The following is a 12872-nucleotide window of genomic DNA, read 5'->3' on the forward strand; positions in this document are numbered from 1 at the left end:
ACAAAGGAGAAGCCTTGTATGATATTCATCACAGGTTGTGAAGAAAGTGAGGTTTGTTCTTTTTTCGTTCTTTTTGTTGTTGCGGTTGTTGATTTTCAATCGCAAACATTCCGACACCAATATATCTTTGTAAAGTCCTCTGACTGATGCTTTCATTCAAAGCATGTACATACCATGGGCGGGGGGGACATAGCACAGATACGCACATGCATATTAGCTCAAGTGACCTGAATAACTACCTATGTGAGCGCCATGCACAGCCTACATAAGAAGCTATAGATTATTCCTCCTCATGTTTATATATAGCTTCTTGTCAGCTACTTCCTCAGAGAACCAGCTGTAGATGTCCAGGTACCTTGGTGTGATTGTAGAGCTCCACGCACGTCTCTGTGTTGATGTTCTTGGAGCAGATGATCTCGCAGTGCCTCTGCAGAGCTTCCAGCTGGAAGAACTTGGCCGCCGAGAGGAGCTGTGTTGCGATGAACAAAGGGTATCAGGGAAAACCTCAAAACACACAGTTTGTCCTCTGCCTAAAAGACAATGGCTGACCGCCCACTTCCATTGTGGTTCATGAAACTAGGATAGCAAGAAATACCCAGTTAATTATCAACATATGAATGAACATAATAACAAGCTACTCTTCAGACTCCAATTAAAACTAATGACTCATGGGTTATTTCCTGCATGAGAGTGTCTAACAACATGTTTTGGTAACAAGGCTTAACAACGTTTCTAATGTGCAAATCACCGCGTGTTAGATCAGCAGTCAAAGTCATTGTGATCATATGTTCATAGGAAGTCGCAATGCCAATTCTGTGGGGGATCATTAAACCCCGGCTGGCGAGCCACCTGGATGGCTGGCAAGAAAGTATTTAAACAATATGTGATAGCTTATATTAATGAATGAGGTAAAGCGAAATATTTGGAACGACGAGCTCACCTCCATCACGTCCGTGTTCCGAATGTGAACGGCGTCGGTTCCACCAAAGTACAAGTACTGCATCACCAGCTGCAACCATCCAATCAATATAAATACAGCCCAAAATAGACTATATAAGGCGATCATTGCCTAGGCTTACAATGGATGTTGCTATGGAAATAACGACACACTGTCTCTTATACAGTATACATATATGTATACATTTAATTTGAAAGTGTATGCATAGAGTGAAGCAATGTGCACACTTGTGTACAGCTCTGATTGTATTCAATTACCTGAAAGATGTGGTACTTGACATGGCTTATTTCAATGCAAGTATTTTCGCCTGAGGGCCGGTTTGCTAGGAGAGTCTTGAACCTTGGAAATATAGGAATTAACACAAAGGTATAAAAAGTGCAGAACGGTACTAGGAATAGGATGAGAAAGAGAGCGGGGGACACAGAGATATGTTAGCGGTGTTTGACGAAAAAAGTTTACGCCGAAGCAATGTAATTCAACGGGTCATTAATGTGTTAAGACGGCGTACTGTTTTTGCAGCAGTGGTGCCTTCGAACAAGGAGCGTCTATAAACAATCTCTCAACATCAGGCTCTGAAATATTCTACCCGATGGGTCATGTCAGCAGGGGTGCACACTTCATTGCTTCTCCGTCATATGAAGACAGGGCTGAATGTGAAATCTAGTGGTCCCGTTGAGTGAGATACACGCTGACATATCTCAGTGGCAAGGCATCGAGAGAGCCTGATGGATGAGCAGAGAGATGCAGGTGCCCAAAGTATCAGATAAAGGCTGGTGATCTCCTGTCTTCTACACGTTTTTCCTACTGTAAGCCTTTTTTGGGTTGAAACATTTTAAATGGAGAGACTTTCAAAATAAGAATAAAGGTACATATTAATTGTTTGCTACTTTTTAGGGACATCAAATGTATTCACACACACTAACCCAGAAATGTGATTTGCCAATATACAAATAAATAAAAATGACTTCATATTTTGTGATATATTGTATGTATTTCTATACCTGTTGGAGGCTGTAAAGAGGAGCACTTTGTGTGCATAAAAGGGTTTTCCCTCCACCAGAAAGGTAACATCTGACATGTCCTTGTTGTTCAGGAAGTGAGGATCTGAAAGACATGAACAGACAACAGCCAAATGATGCCTACATGTAGCATCATATTTTCATACACTAGGGGGCATTATTTCCCCTCTTTACATGAGTGTTTCGCCCGAGATAATGTACCACATAGGCAGCTTTTCTTTCTCAATCATCAAAAACAAGCCCTTCTTCCCATCAGCTGATTGAATTAACTCATCGTATAAAGGCAGCAAAAGGGGAACTGAGGGAATGGCATAAAACGCTGTCACCTAAAGTCACACATAGCAAAACCTTTCAACACGTGTTTCTCTCCTTCTCCCTGGGATGGGTAAAGTGTTGAACATGTCACTCACCCAGACGGGATGTCTGTTTCCTCTTGATCTCGGTGAGTTTGGGAATAGGGTAGGGCCCGTAGCACTGGGTGAAGATCACCGACAGCTGCTGGCTGATCACCTCGTTCTGTTAAAAACACACAGACGCAGACAGACACACACGCACACACACACAGCCACAGAAACACATGAACACAAGCAGGCACGGGCGCACGCACACACACATACAGGCAGACAGACACACACACAGGCAAACATACAACAAGCATGCATACGCGCGCACACACACACACACACACACACACACACACACACACACACACACACACACACACACACACACACACATCAAAGCAGGCACACATACATGCACGCTCACACATACATGCACACACATATACACGTACACACACACACGCACAAACACACAAATGCACACAAACGCAGAATAAATAACGAAACGCAAAAATGATTTTCAGTCCTCCCCCATTCCTGTGGCTTGTGTGGTTGTAAGTCAGCATGAGGTACAATAGGATCCAGCTAAATCACTGGCATACACCACTTCATATCCCTCCCCACACACACACACACTCAGGCTTGCAGCTGTCATTGATGCACAACACCCACTACATTTTTTGCCATCACGTACTCCATCCGGAAAGAGCCGACCAAATATGCAATCCCGCAGTATTCCTTCTTTATTTATCTCAGAGTCCTGGCTGTGCTGTGTGGGTCGACACATTGCATCACAGCAAAGCACTCCTCTTAATACATCCTCGGCATTCACGGAGGCCCAATCAAGTGGATGGATGGAGTCGTTTATCAAGTGCAGAATTAAATAAAAAACACACACAAACGCACACACACACACACACACAGAGTGATGGCTGAGCCTTTAGCTACATATTTATGAATGTGCAGGGATTGAAGTGGAAGTCTATAGCAGCAGTCTGAGGATAGAAGGATGACCTCTATTCTGAAGTTCTTGTGTCAGTGTTGTCCCTGAGGCCCCTAGGAGAGATGAGGGTCACTGGCCCCACCATAGATCAGTCAAGACACAAACAGGGACTGACACCAAATGTAAGGGTTGTGTGATTGTCTACGTGGGTGTCTGGGCGTGCTTGTGTTTATGTGTATGTTTGTGTGGGTGCATCAGTGTGTGTGTTTGTGTGTGTGCATGTATGTGTGTGTGTGTGTGTGTGTGTGTGTGTGTGTGTGTGTGTGTGTGTGTGTGTGTGTGTGTGTGTGTGTGTGTGGGTGTGTGTGTGCACGTATGTGAGTGAGTGTGTGTGTGTGTGTGTGTGTGTGTGTGTGTGTGTGTGTGTGCACGTGTGTGTGTGTGTGTGTGTGTGTGTTTTTGTGGGTGTGTTTGTGTGTGCACGTATGTTTGTGTGTGTGTGTCTGTATGTGCACGTATGTGCGCGTGTGTGCAAGTATATGCATGCGTGTGTGCGTGCGTGGGTATAAAACTCATTGAGCCCAGCAGAACTCAGCCAAGGCGTAGCAGACACATGATAGAAGGGGGCCCAGCCAGCAGTGTTCGGTGTGTCCTCTCATCTCACCTATCCCAGCAATCAGCAGGGAGACTAATGAGGAGCAAGGGGGACCGGGAGTCCAAGTGTGTCGTAAATCACAACCATTTAGGCTTATTGCTCCGGACTATAGGAAGACGGAAAACTGTGGATTTGATAGCAGAAGTCGACCAAAACTTGGTGCTGAAGCAGAGACAGAAAGTCGGATGGGATGACATTCGCAGTGCATTGTTAAAACCCTACGTTGCCACATATAACTCCAGACTGATTGAGATAGTTGAGAAAGCAATTAGGGAATAATTGCGACAGCACACAACTGTACCTGGCGACAATGTGAAGGATGATTTACTGAATATTGTTCTTATTCCATTCTCTATGATTTACTAGACACCTCCCCCCCACCAAAATGATCGACAATGAATCTGGACACACGTGGTGATAAAGCACGAGGAACACACACCCTTGAACACACACCCTTAACCTCATCCCCATCCTTCCCCGCGCTCCCCCCACTAAAATCCCGGTCCATCAGTACCTTGCTGGCTCGGAGGATCTGGAACATGAGGGGCATGCCGTGGGTGATGAGCTCCATGGTGTACTCCTCCTCCTCGATGCAGCAGAACTCCTTCAGCAGGCCCTGGATCAGCGGCCGGCGGTGCTGCAGGAAGCAGGTCCGCAGGGACTCCAGCCAGGTGTGCAGCGTCCAGGGGACTCCTGGGGAAGGTGGTGGCAGAAGGCTAGACCGACGGGACAAGTCTCTCCCGTCACCCTGGGTTCTTTGTCCTAATCTATTTTTCCACGCTCGACATAGCTCATAGCTCAAGGAAAACCAGACATTGTACTTCAATCCAATTCTGTGTGTATTTCTTTGTAGTGCTTCCATATTTAAATTCGTTCTGTGATTGACATTGAACCTTACACTTAAGCGATGGATTGCACAGTCTACATAAAGGCATGAAAAACCGTCTGGTGTGTTCCATACTGACCGAGGCTGCGTATGTCTATGGTGATGTCCACATGCCCGTGTTCAGAGCTGTGGTACATGGCCTCCTTCAAGGCCTTGAGCTTGGCCTTGCCAGTCCGGATCAGGTCCATCTGGGATGCTGTTTTTGCTTCCAGCTCGGACCCTTCGGCCAAGATCTCCTCCAGGGAGAGAACGTCCGCCTTCCCCCCCTTCTCGGTCTGAGAGAGCAGCTTACGGAACACATTCCTGGGGAACCACCACACACCAGCCACCGAAAGGAGCACACATGAAGGCCCTGTTGGCTGGATGGTTTCAAAGTAAATTCAAAAAACAAATTTGTATGCACTGTTGAGAACACAGATTTAGTGATGCACAGCTATGTTTGTGTCTATTTATGTGTGCGTGTGTGTGCGTGTGCATGTGTGTGTGTGTGTGTGTGTGTGTGTGTGTGTTGTGTGCACGTGTTGTGCGCACATGTGTGTGTGTGTGTGTGTGTGTGTGTGTGTGTGTGTGTGTGTGTGTGTGTGTGTGTGTGCGTGTGTGCGTGTGTGTGTGTGTGTGTGTGTGTGTGTGTGTGTGTGTGTGTGTGTGTGTGTGTGTGTGTGTGCGTGTGTATGTGTGTGTGTCTAACCTGTGTCCATGTGCGGCGGCCAGACTGTAGGAGTTCATGTCTCCCTGGGGGGCCGAGGAGATGCCGTTGCGGTACATGGTGCCCACCATGGGGTCGGCCCCCCGCTCCATCAGCAGGCTCACCAGCTCAAAGTTACCTGGGGAGGGGGTTGGGGGGGGGGGGGGGCGGAGGGGGCTACAATGAGCGGGCAGCCGCAGTGAAGCACCTTCCTAGAGTAGGCCTACAGGTAGACGCGCAGACAGGGTGGATGAACCCTCAACCTTTCACCGGCGGTGCCTGAACACTAGATCGCCCCGCACTGCTGGGACTAGAGCGCTGCTTAATCACACAACCAGCGGAAACGTCGGAGAAGGTTCAACAGAGATTTGGCCTCAAGAGTGCTTGAGTCAAAAATACGAAGTCAAGACAAGAGGAAAGACAAGGCGACATAACCGAGTGCGAACGTCTCATCGTTCTCATAGCACGAATTGCACGTGTCGCGTTGTATTCTCGTGGTTGGTATTGTCACGAGGGAGACGGACCGCCCTAAAGCCGGTCGTCCAGCCAGCTGTGGTGGAGGTCAGAGGTCTCTTATGCTGCTGTGTCGTACCCGCCGCCGCGGCTAGCTGCAGCGGCGTCTCCGTGTAGTTCTCCATCCTGTCCTGCAGGGAGCCCTCGACGCTGGCCTTGGCATCCAATAACAGCTGTACGATTAGGGGAGGGAAGGGGGGAGGGAAGGGGGGAGGGGAGGGGGAGAGGGAGGGAAGGAGGGTGGGAGGGTAAAATAGTTGGTGACAGTGTAATCATATTCACCACATGGATCACCATTGGCTAAAAGACAGTTTTACATTGGATTCTAGATGAATGATATTCAATTGAAAGCTCATCTCTCTAACAGACGCCACCCTTAAATCACAGTGAGCAATCTTCCCACAACTAGGCTGTAAAGTATGTGAACATAGTGTCTCCAGCAGGGTCTGGGACTAAATGTCTAGCGGTCCAAATAGAGTAAATTAAGTTTCAATCTGATCTAAATCTAAGTGACTAAGTACCTTTGACTCAAGCTATAGAAAGGCCTCTGTTTCTGTTTCTACTCCTGCTTTCAAACTCTTTCAATCTGAACCAGATTCAAACTGACAACAGGGTCCATTTAGAATGTAAAGATTTTACATTGCTATCGGAGGGAACATTTAGTGAGTAAACCAAACACGTTAAAACAGGTTCAATATTCATTAGACTGCAATCTAGCCACTTTCAGCAAATCCAATGTTCCCTGGACCATTAGCACGATTGACTTTTCAAAGGCCTAGCAGGACACGGAAGGCCTTTGATAATTGTCTTCCCCCCCGAAACGCGTGCATAAATGAACATCCCTCAGAACCAATGGCTCAACAGATGGAAGATAAAGGATGATGAATGAGTGGTCAACGTAAAAAAAAAGGCTCATGAATTATGGGAGACAAAAAACAATACATACAGTTTGAAATCTCATTTACGACATCCACATTATGATCATCATCATATCCCCCCCCCCCCCCCCCCCGCATCCCTTTAACTAAATGAGGTGACAGTGATGAATGACAACACATAAAGACATGGAACAGGTCACTGGACTACAGGGTGTGACAAGCTGAGCGAGCCAGCGAGAGAGCGAGAGAGAGAGACAGAGAGACAGAGAGAGACAGGAGTGGTCACTACCTGCACCACGGGCACATGACCGTGTAACACAGCGAAGGTAAGGGGCGTCGCCTGCCGGGTTTCGGGATAGACTGAGGGGTACCTGTGGGCGGAGTTTGGAACCTGGGAAAAGTGACACAGGTGGGGAGGAGGCAGGGCAGCAGGTGGGGGGGGGGGGGGGGGGGGGGGGGGGCGATTGGGTCAGGGCGTGTGGGGGCGGATGGTGTGCGACAAGGTGTGTCAAGGAAGTGGCGGGAGACAAGGTCAGGGAGAGAGAGAGAGAGAGAGAGAGAGAGAGAGAGGGAGAGAGGGAGAGAGAGAGAGAGAGAGAGAGAGAGGGAGAGAGGGAGAGAGAAGGGGGGAGAGAGCAAAAGAGAGAGAGAGAGAAGAGAAAACAATGAGGGCGTTAACACAAGTAACCACACAGTGCAGCGCAGAGGTAGGGTCGGGGGGGCAGCTCTCTCTACAGGAGTGCGGGGGTAATGAGCTGGGAGCCCCCTGGGGGCCCCTGTCCTGGGTGACACGCTGTCACCGGGGTTAGCCCACTAATGAACACCACCGATTGATCCGTCTGGGTCGCTTGTTACGGCTCTCCCCGGTCCACTTCCTCTCGGAGAGTTCCGCCGACGTGTGTTCGCAAAGCGTGTGTGTGTGTGTGTGTGTGTGTGTGTGTGTGTGTGAGTGTGTGAGTGTGAGTGTGTGTGTGTGTGTGTGTGTGTGTGTAGGACTGACAGAGGGCTGACCTCTCGTTGTTAGACTACCACACCCCTGCAGGTGTTGTGTCAGGAGGCATGAGGGGACTCGAAATGAGCACAAGGGTGGCCTTTGAAAAAGTTGAAATGAGGAAGACGATGATGACGGGAGACACAGAGACGAACAGGAGGCACAGAGAAAGCACATCGGAGACACGTTTATGTTGACCGCCGCGGGGGTCTTTTCACAGGAGCACTGTGAACCACCCACAGACGGAGGTATGGGAAAATTAGGTGTGAGGCGCTGTGAAAGCAAGTTATCACCACTGCGCTGTTCAATGGAAATGATTCATGCAGTGCTGCCGTTGGTCTCTATTCTGTTGGGAATGAGGCTGAATGAAGCCATCGTGGGGAGAGGACTTTGTGCTTTGGTAATATGTAGTGAAGGTGGTGCTATATTCATTGTTTTACAGAAATATAAACTATGTTGTAGAATCCAGTTTGGCTGACACAAAATCAAAAAATTAGGGTAAAATGTAATGGGTTGAATGATTAACTGTTAATTAGTTGCAATCATTGATACATTATTAAATAATGTTAGGGTTAACCCAAACCCTTTTAAATAATGTATAAATGAGTGCCTTAGTTCAAATGAGCACCATTATTAAACATGAACACCATTAGTAAATGATTACTAGACCTGTTGTTTAACTGTTAACTGTTATTTAACTGTCAGTTAATTGTTAGCTAATGCCTATTTTCTCATTTACAACTAATGTTAATTAAAGATTCAATATTTGCCCTTATTTCAAAGTTTTACCCCAAAAATAAGGAATAAGCAGCCGAGGTCATTTTAGGTCATTTTATACTAATCCTCTGGATACTTTTTTTGAAGAAAAAGTAAAGTTTGTGTCATCAATGTATCACCAAAATGATTAACTTTGTGCTGTTTCTCATACCACTGCACAACCCCTGAGGCATTAGGAGGCAAACTCTTAATGATACTCATTCATTATACAGCACAACACGGCATTAGCAAGCAGGCTAATTGGAACCACTGTGCCCACAACTTGATGTAAACGATGATGATGGCTTGGCTCCCATACCCATAACATGTTGTATTAAAGCATTTCTAAATAGTCATCAATTACCCAGCTGCTGGTTCACTTCAACCCCCTGTTTTACTATTATTATTTAATTTGAATTAATTCAAACAGTTCAGTCCCATGAGAGACTTGGCAATAGGTGTGGTATTAAACATCTTTAATGTCCTGCATCAGAGGGGGGATGTATGGGGTGATAGGAACTGACCTCACTGTGGATATCAGCTCCAGCATCCAGAAGCATCTGGACCATGGCCTCGTCTCCACGGACACACGCGTACATCAGAGGGGTCATCCCCTAGAGAACACCCCCACGCAGGACGGCGACAGGATTCAAACAGTTAGAATACTGCTGGGACTTTCCCCCCCTCCTCCTGCTCATGATAGCATGAAGCCCCTTCATTAAATTCAAGGCCGCAAAATGCTAAATGAAAATATAAAAGTGATGAATGCGATGAAGAAAATACTAATAATTAAAATAATTTGAAATACAACCAAGAGGGGCAACCTTGCCATGAATATTTAGCTTGTTATTTTCACATATATCCCCATTTGACACCATCTGCAAATCAAAGGATGCCAGGATCAGCCTTCAGGATGCCAGGTTTATGCCTCTGGTCGGGCATCAGACCGTGTGAGTGTGTACAGCGCAAGTGCCTATCTAGAGTGTATATCTGTGTCGTAAAACCAACATATCTCAGTGTCTGCGTGTGTGTGTGTCTCTCACCTGCTCGCTCATGGTGTTGATGCCATCCGGTCCGAGCAGGTTCACTGCTTGCTTCACCAGGTCCGTGCGTCCGCAGTTGAGCATCCGGAAGCCCAGGTCCTGGAGGAATTTGGCCTCGGTGGACGTGGCGTCCAGTTTCCGCGACGCGCAGAAACAGTCGTCGGTCCTAGAAGGGAGAACGTTGGACGTCGGCTATCGCGATGCATTTAGTGTTTTCCCTGAATGACATTCTTCCTGTTGCAGACCCTTTTTTCCAAGGTGTCATCGTAGGACAAACAGAGGTGTCGCTCATTACACTAATAATGGCTCTTATCAGTTTTATGTACCAGGGCAGTAGGCTTATCTTAACTAGTTTAATCGACCACCTGTGGCTGTGTAAAAAGAGAAGCTGACCCTTTATTCATATTATGACCCACACCTGCATTTATCCTACGATGACGCCTCTGTGAAAAAGGTCAATGACTAATGGATATATTTTATATTCAAATCCAGGTTTTCGTTTTTTTTTTTTTTTTTTTTGCACGTGAACAGGGCACGTGCACTTCTGCATGTGGCACCCTGTTAAAGGGGCGCTCTCTGCGGCTCGTGTGTGTGTGCTGCCTATGTGCCTATGCCTCATGTGTTCATGACGAGCAGCACCGTTAGCATTAGCGTTAGCATGAGCAGCAGCGGTACGTCCTGTGTGTGCTTACTTGAGCTGGCGCGGTTCGCAGTCCACCCCGGCCAGCAGCAGCCGGGCCGCCTGCCGCACGTCATCGCTGTCCACGGAGAAGCTGCGGCGGTGCGCGCTGTGGGCCACGGCCACCCGCAGCCACTCCATCAGCGGGGGCAGCACCGCGAACGGCCTGCGTGGGGAGACAGAGGGGCACGGTGCGTGGTGAAACGGCAGAAAAGGACCCCTGCTCATTTATAGAGAGCTATTACTGACCTGTGGCCCCCACTCAAAGCACTTCACAATGCCCCCCCGTTCACCCATTCATACACACCGACGGCAGTGTCTACCATGCAGCGCGGTTGGGGTTCAGTGCCTTGCTCAGGGACGCCTCGACACTTGGTAGGAGGTGCGTTGTGTGATGTGTCTCTCTCTCTCTCTCTCTCTCTCTCTCTCTCTCTCTCTCTCTCTCTCTCTCTCTCTCTCTCTCTCTCTCTCTCTCTCTCTCTCTCTCTCTCTCTCTCTCTCTCTCTCTCTCTCTCTCTCTCTCTCTCTCTCCTGCTGAATGAATGAACAGCAGCGCTGCACCGTAATGCTCTAGGGCAGCGGAGAAAGGGAACCCCCTTCTCAACACCCCCTCCCATCCCTCTCTCCTATCGCCCCCCCCCCCCCCCCCCCACTCCCATCTCAACCCTCTCCTCTCCCCCACCACCCCCCCACCCCTGTCATCAAGCGCCCCTGTGCCCCTAAGTGCAAGAATTTGCGTGTTATGCTCATGCTGTCATCTAGTTAAGTGGTTATTTGCTGGCAGCGCGTCAGGCCCTTCAAGAGGCACACACGTAGGAAATGATGATAATGATGACGCAGAGGTTAGCGAGGGACACTCAGCCAGCGCTGTGTCTAGGGCACAACAACAAAACAAGGCGACTCCTAACCTGTGAAGGCTGTGTGTTCACCAACATATTGTAGATGTTTGGCTTGTAGATTGAGTGTAAAACAGTGCTTTTTATAGAATTTGTGTGTGAAATCCGGACATTATAAATGGACCATCACAAACTAATTTACAAAAATCAATCAAGTGTAGAAAAGCGGCTTCACCGTCCTTGACATGTGCTCAGCCCATATCTGTCAATCACTATCAAGTTCACCATCAACATCCTTCACCGCCTATAGGAAAAGCCTTGCTCCTTGAATAACCCTCAGTTTCATCAGCCAGGGAAAGCTGCTTTCATTTCCCTCTCTTCTTCTTCTCTCTCTCTCTTTTCTCAGTTGAGGAAAGGATGGAAACGCTGTGACCGAGAGCCAGGGTGATGTCATGGGTTCAGGGGGCTTTATTAAAGTGGGACCCGGCGTCTAATCAAGGCTCATGGAACATATGAAGGAGAGGCATTGCGTGGCTCCACGAGTGAAACCTGCCCTCAACCCGACTGCTTTATAAGCTCTGGGGTTCACACAGAGTGTTCTCAAGAATTTATGGATATTGCTCTGCTAAAACGATGATGAGGAAGATGATGAGGATCATGATGATGATGATGGAAAAGGGTCAAATGTATGCGCACACATATTGTTAGCCTCATAGCATAATTGCCAAAGTCATATTTTCGGGTTTATCTTGTATTTGGCGTCAAAAATGCCTGAGGCAAATAGCTGACTTAGGCAGATAGTGATTATGGAATGTTAAAAGCACTGTGATTGGCTTAGGATATAGCACAATGAGGCACAGTGAATCAGCAGTGGTAGGGGAGTACAGTTATGCTAGATATCACCAAAAGTGAATGCAAACCCTGACACTGGCAGTGATGAAGGCACTTTGAGTTTGACGGTGTGCATGAAAGCTAAACAATGGGGGGGGGGGCTTGGATTTCCAAACGGAGAAACTACTTTGACTTGTAAAGCTGCGAGACCCATTTACTGGTCTGCAGTCACACCGCACTGCCCAGCCTCAGCTGTCAGCTCTTCCGTCATTCGACAAAGACTAGGGGGAAAGGGGCGGGCGGCGGGGGGGGGGGGGGGGGGGGGGGGAGTGACCGAGCAGTAGGAAATATTGAAAAACGAAATTCATGAATGCATGGTGAGCACATAGTCCCACCGAGAAAATAAAAAGGCTGAGAGGAAAAATTCCCCAGCATAATAACGTTGAAGGGTCCTTCATTTATGCTGCTGTAAGATATAAGAGCTGAGAGCAGGAAAGAAGAGATTTTGTAAATAAACAACCACCAAAAAACATCCCCTCCTTCCCTGCTCCCCCCCTCGCTATAATTATCCTGCCATTGAACACTGTTCCAATCATGCACCAGCGAATGACAGGAAATATGGATTCCCCGAGCCGATCGGGGAAGAGCCCTGATTGGTCAGAAATGAGCTGGGCGTATTCTAAAGTCTAAATGGTCACATCAAGAGGCAGGCGCACAGCCGAACCAGAGCAGAAATAAACAGCTAGACACCCAGAAACAGCTGATAGATGGCTTTGCCATATCAAACAAATTAAGCTCTAATTTTAGTTCTCCAATCTTACCTAAAGCACTTTAACCGTAGGAAATATGAAAATA

The 12872-nt window shown here is 47.8% G+C and overlaps 1 protein-coding gene across 1 annotated transcript in view; it reads right to left on the reverse strand.

Annotated features, from left to right (window-relative positions):
- Positions 1 to 12872, reverse strand: part of btbd11b (BTB (POZ) domain containing 11b) — a 53246-nt gene that overhangs the window by 2104 nt on the left and 38270 nt on the right. The window contains exons 4-16 of the mRNA XM_060060839.1: positions 10364 to 10516; positions 9672 to 9837; positions 9153 to 9242; positions 7171 to 7272; positions 6083 to 6176; positions 5494 to 5629; positions 4885 to 5108; positions 4434 to 4612; positions 2388 to 2493; positions 1960 to 2062; positions 1216 to 1297; positions 941 to 1009; positions 356 to 469 (exon numbers count right to left, since the gene is read on the reverse strand). Of these exons, the coding sequence (XP_059916822.1) occupies positions 356 to 469; positions 941 to 1009; positions 1216 to 1297; positions 1960 to 2062; positions 2388 to 2493; positions 4434 to 4612; positions 4885 to 5108; positions 5494 to 5629; positions 6083 to 6176; positions 7171 to 7272; positions 9153 to 9242; positions 9672 to 9837; positions 10364 to 10516 (1618 nt within the window). The remainder of the gene's footprint in view (positions 1 to 355; positions 470 to 940; positions 1010 to 1215; positions 1298 to 1959; positions 2063 to 2387; positions 2494 to 4433; positions 4613 to 4884; positions 5109 to 5493; positions 5630 to 6082; positions 6177 to 7170; positions 7273 to 9152; positions 9243 to 9671; positions 9838 to 10363; positions 10517 to 12872) is intronic.

This window comes from Gadus macrocephalus, chromosome 9 (assembly GCF_031168955.1).
Source record: "Gadus macrocephalus chromosome 9, ASM3116895v1".
Taxonomy (NCBI): Eukaryota; Metazoa; Chordata; class Actinopteri; order Gadiformes; family Gadidae; genus Gadus; species Gadus macrocephalus.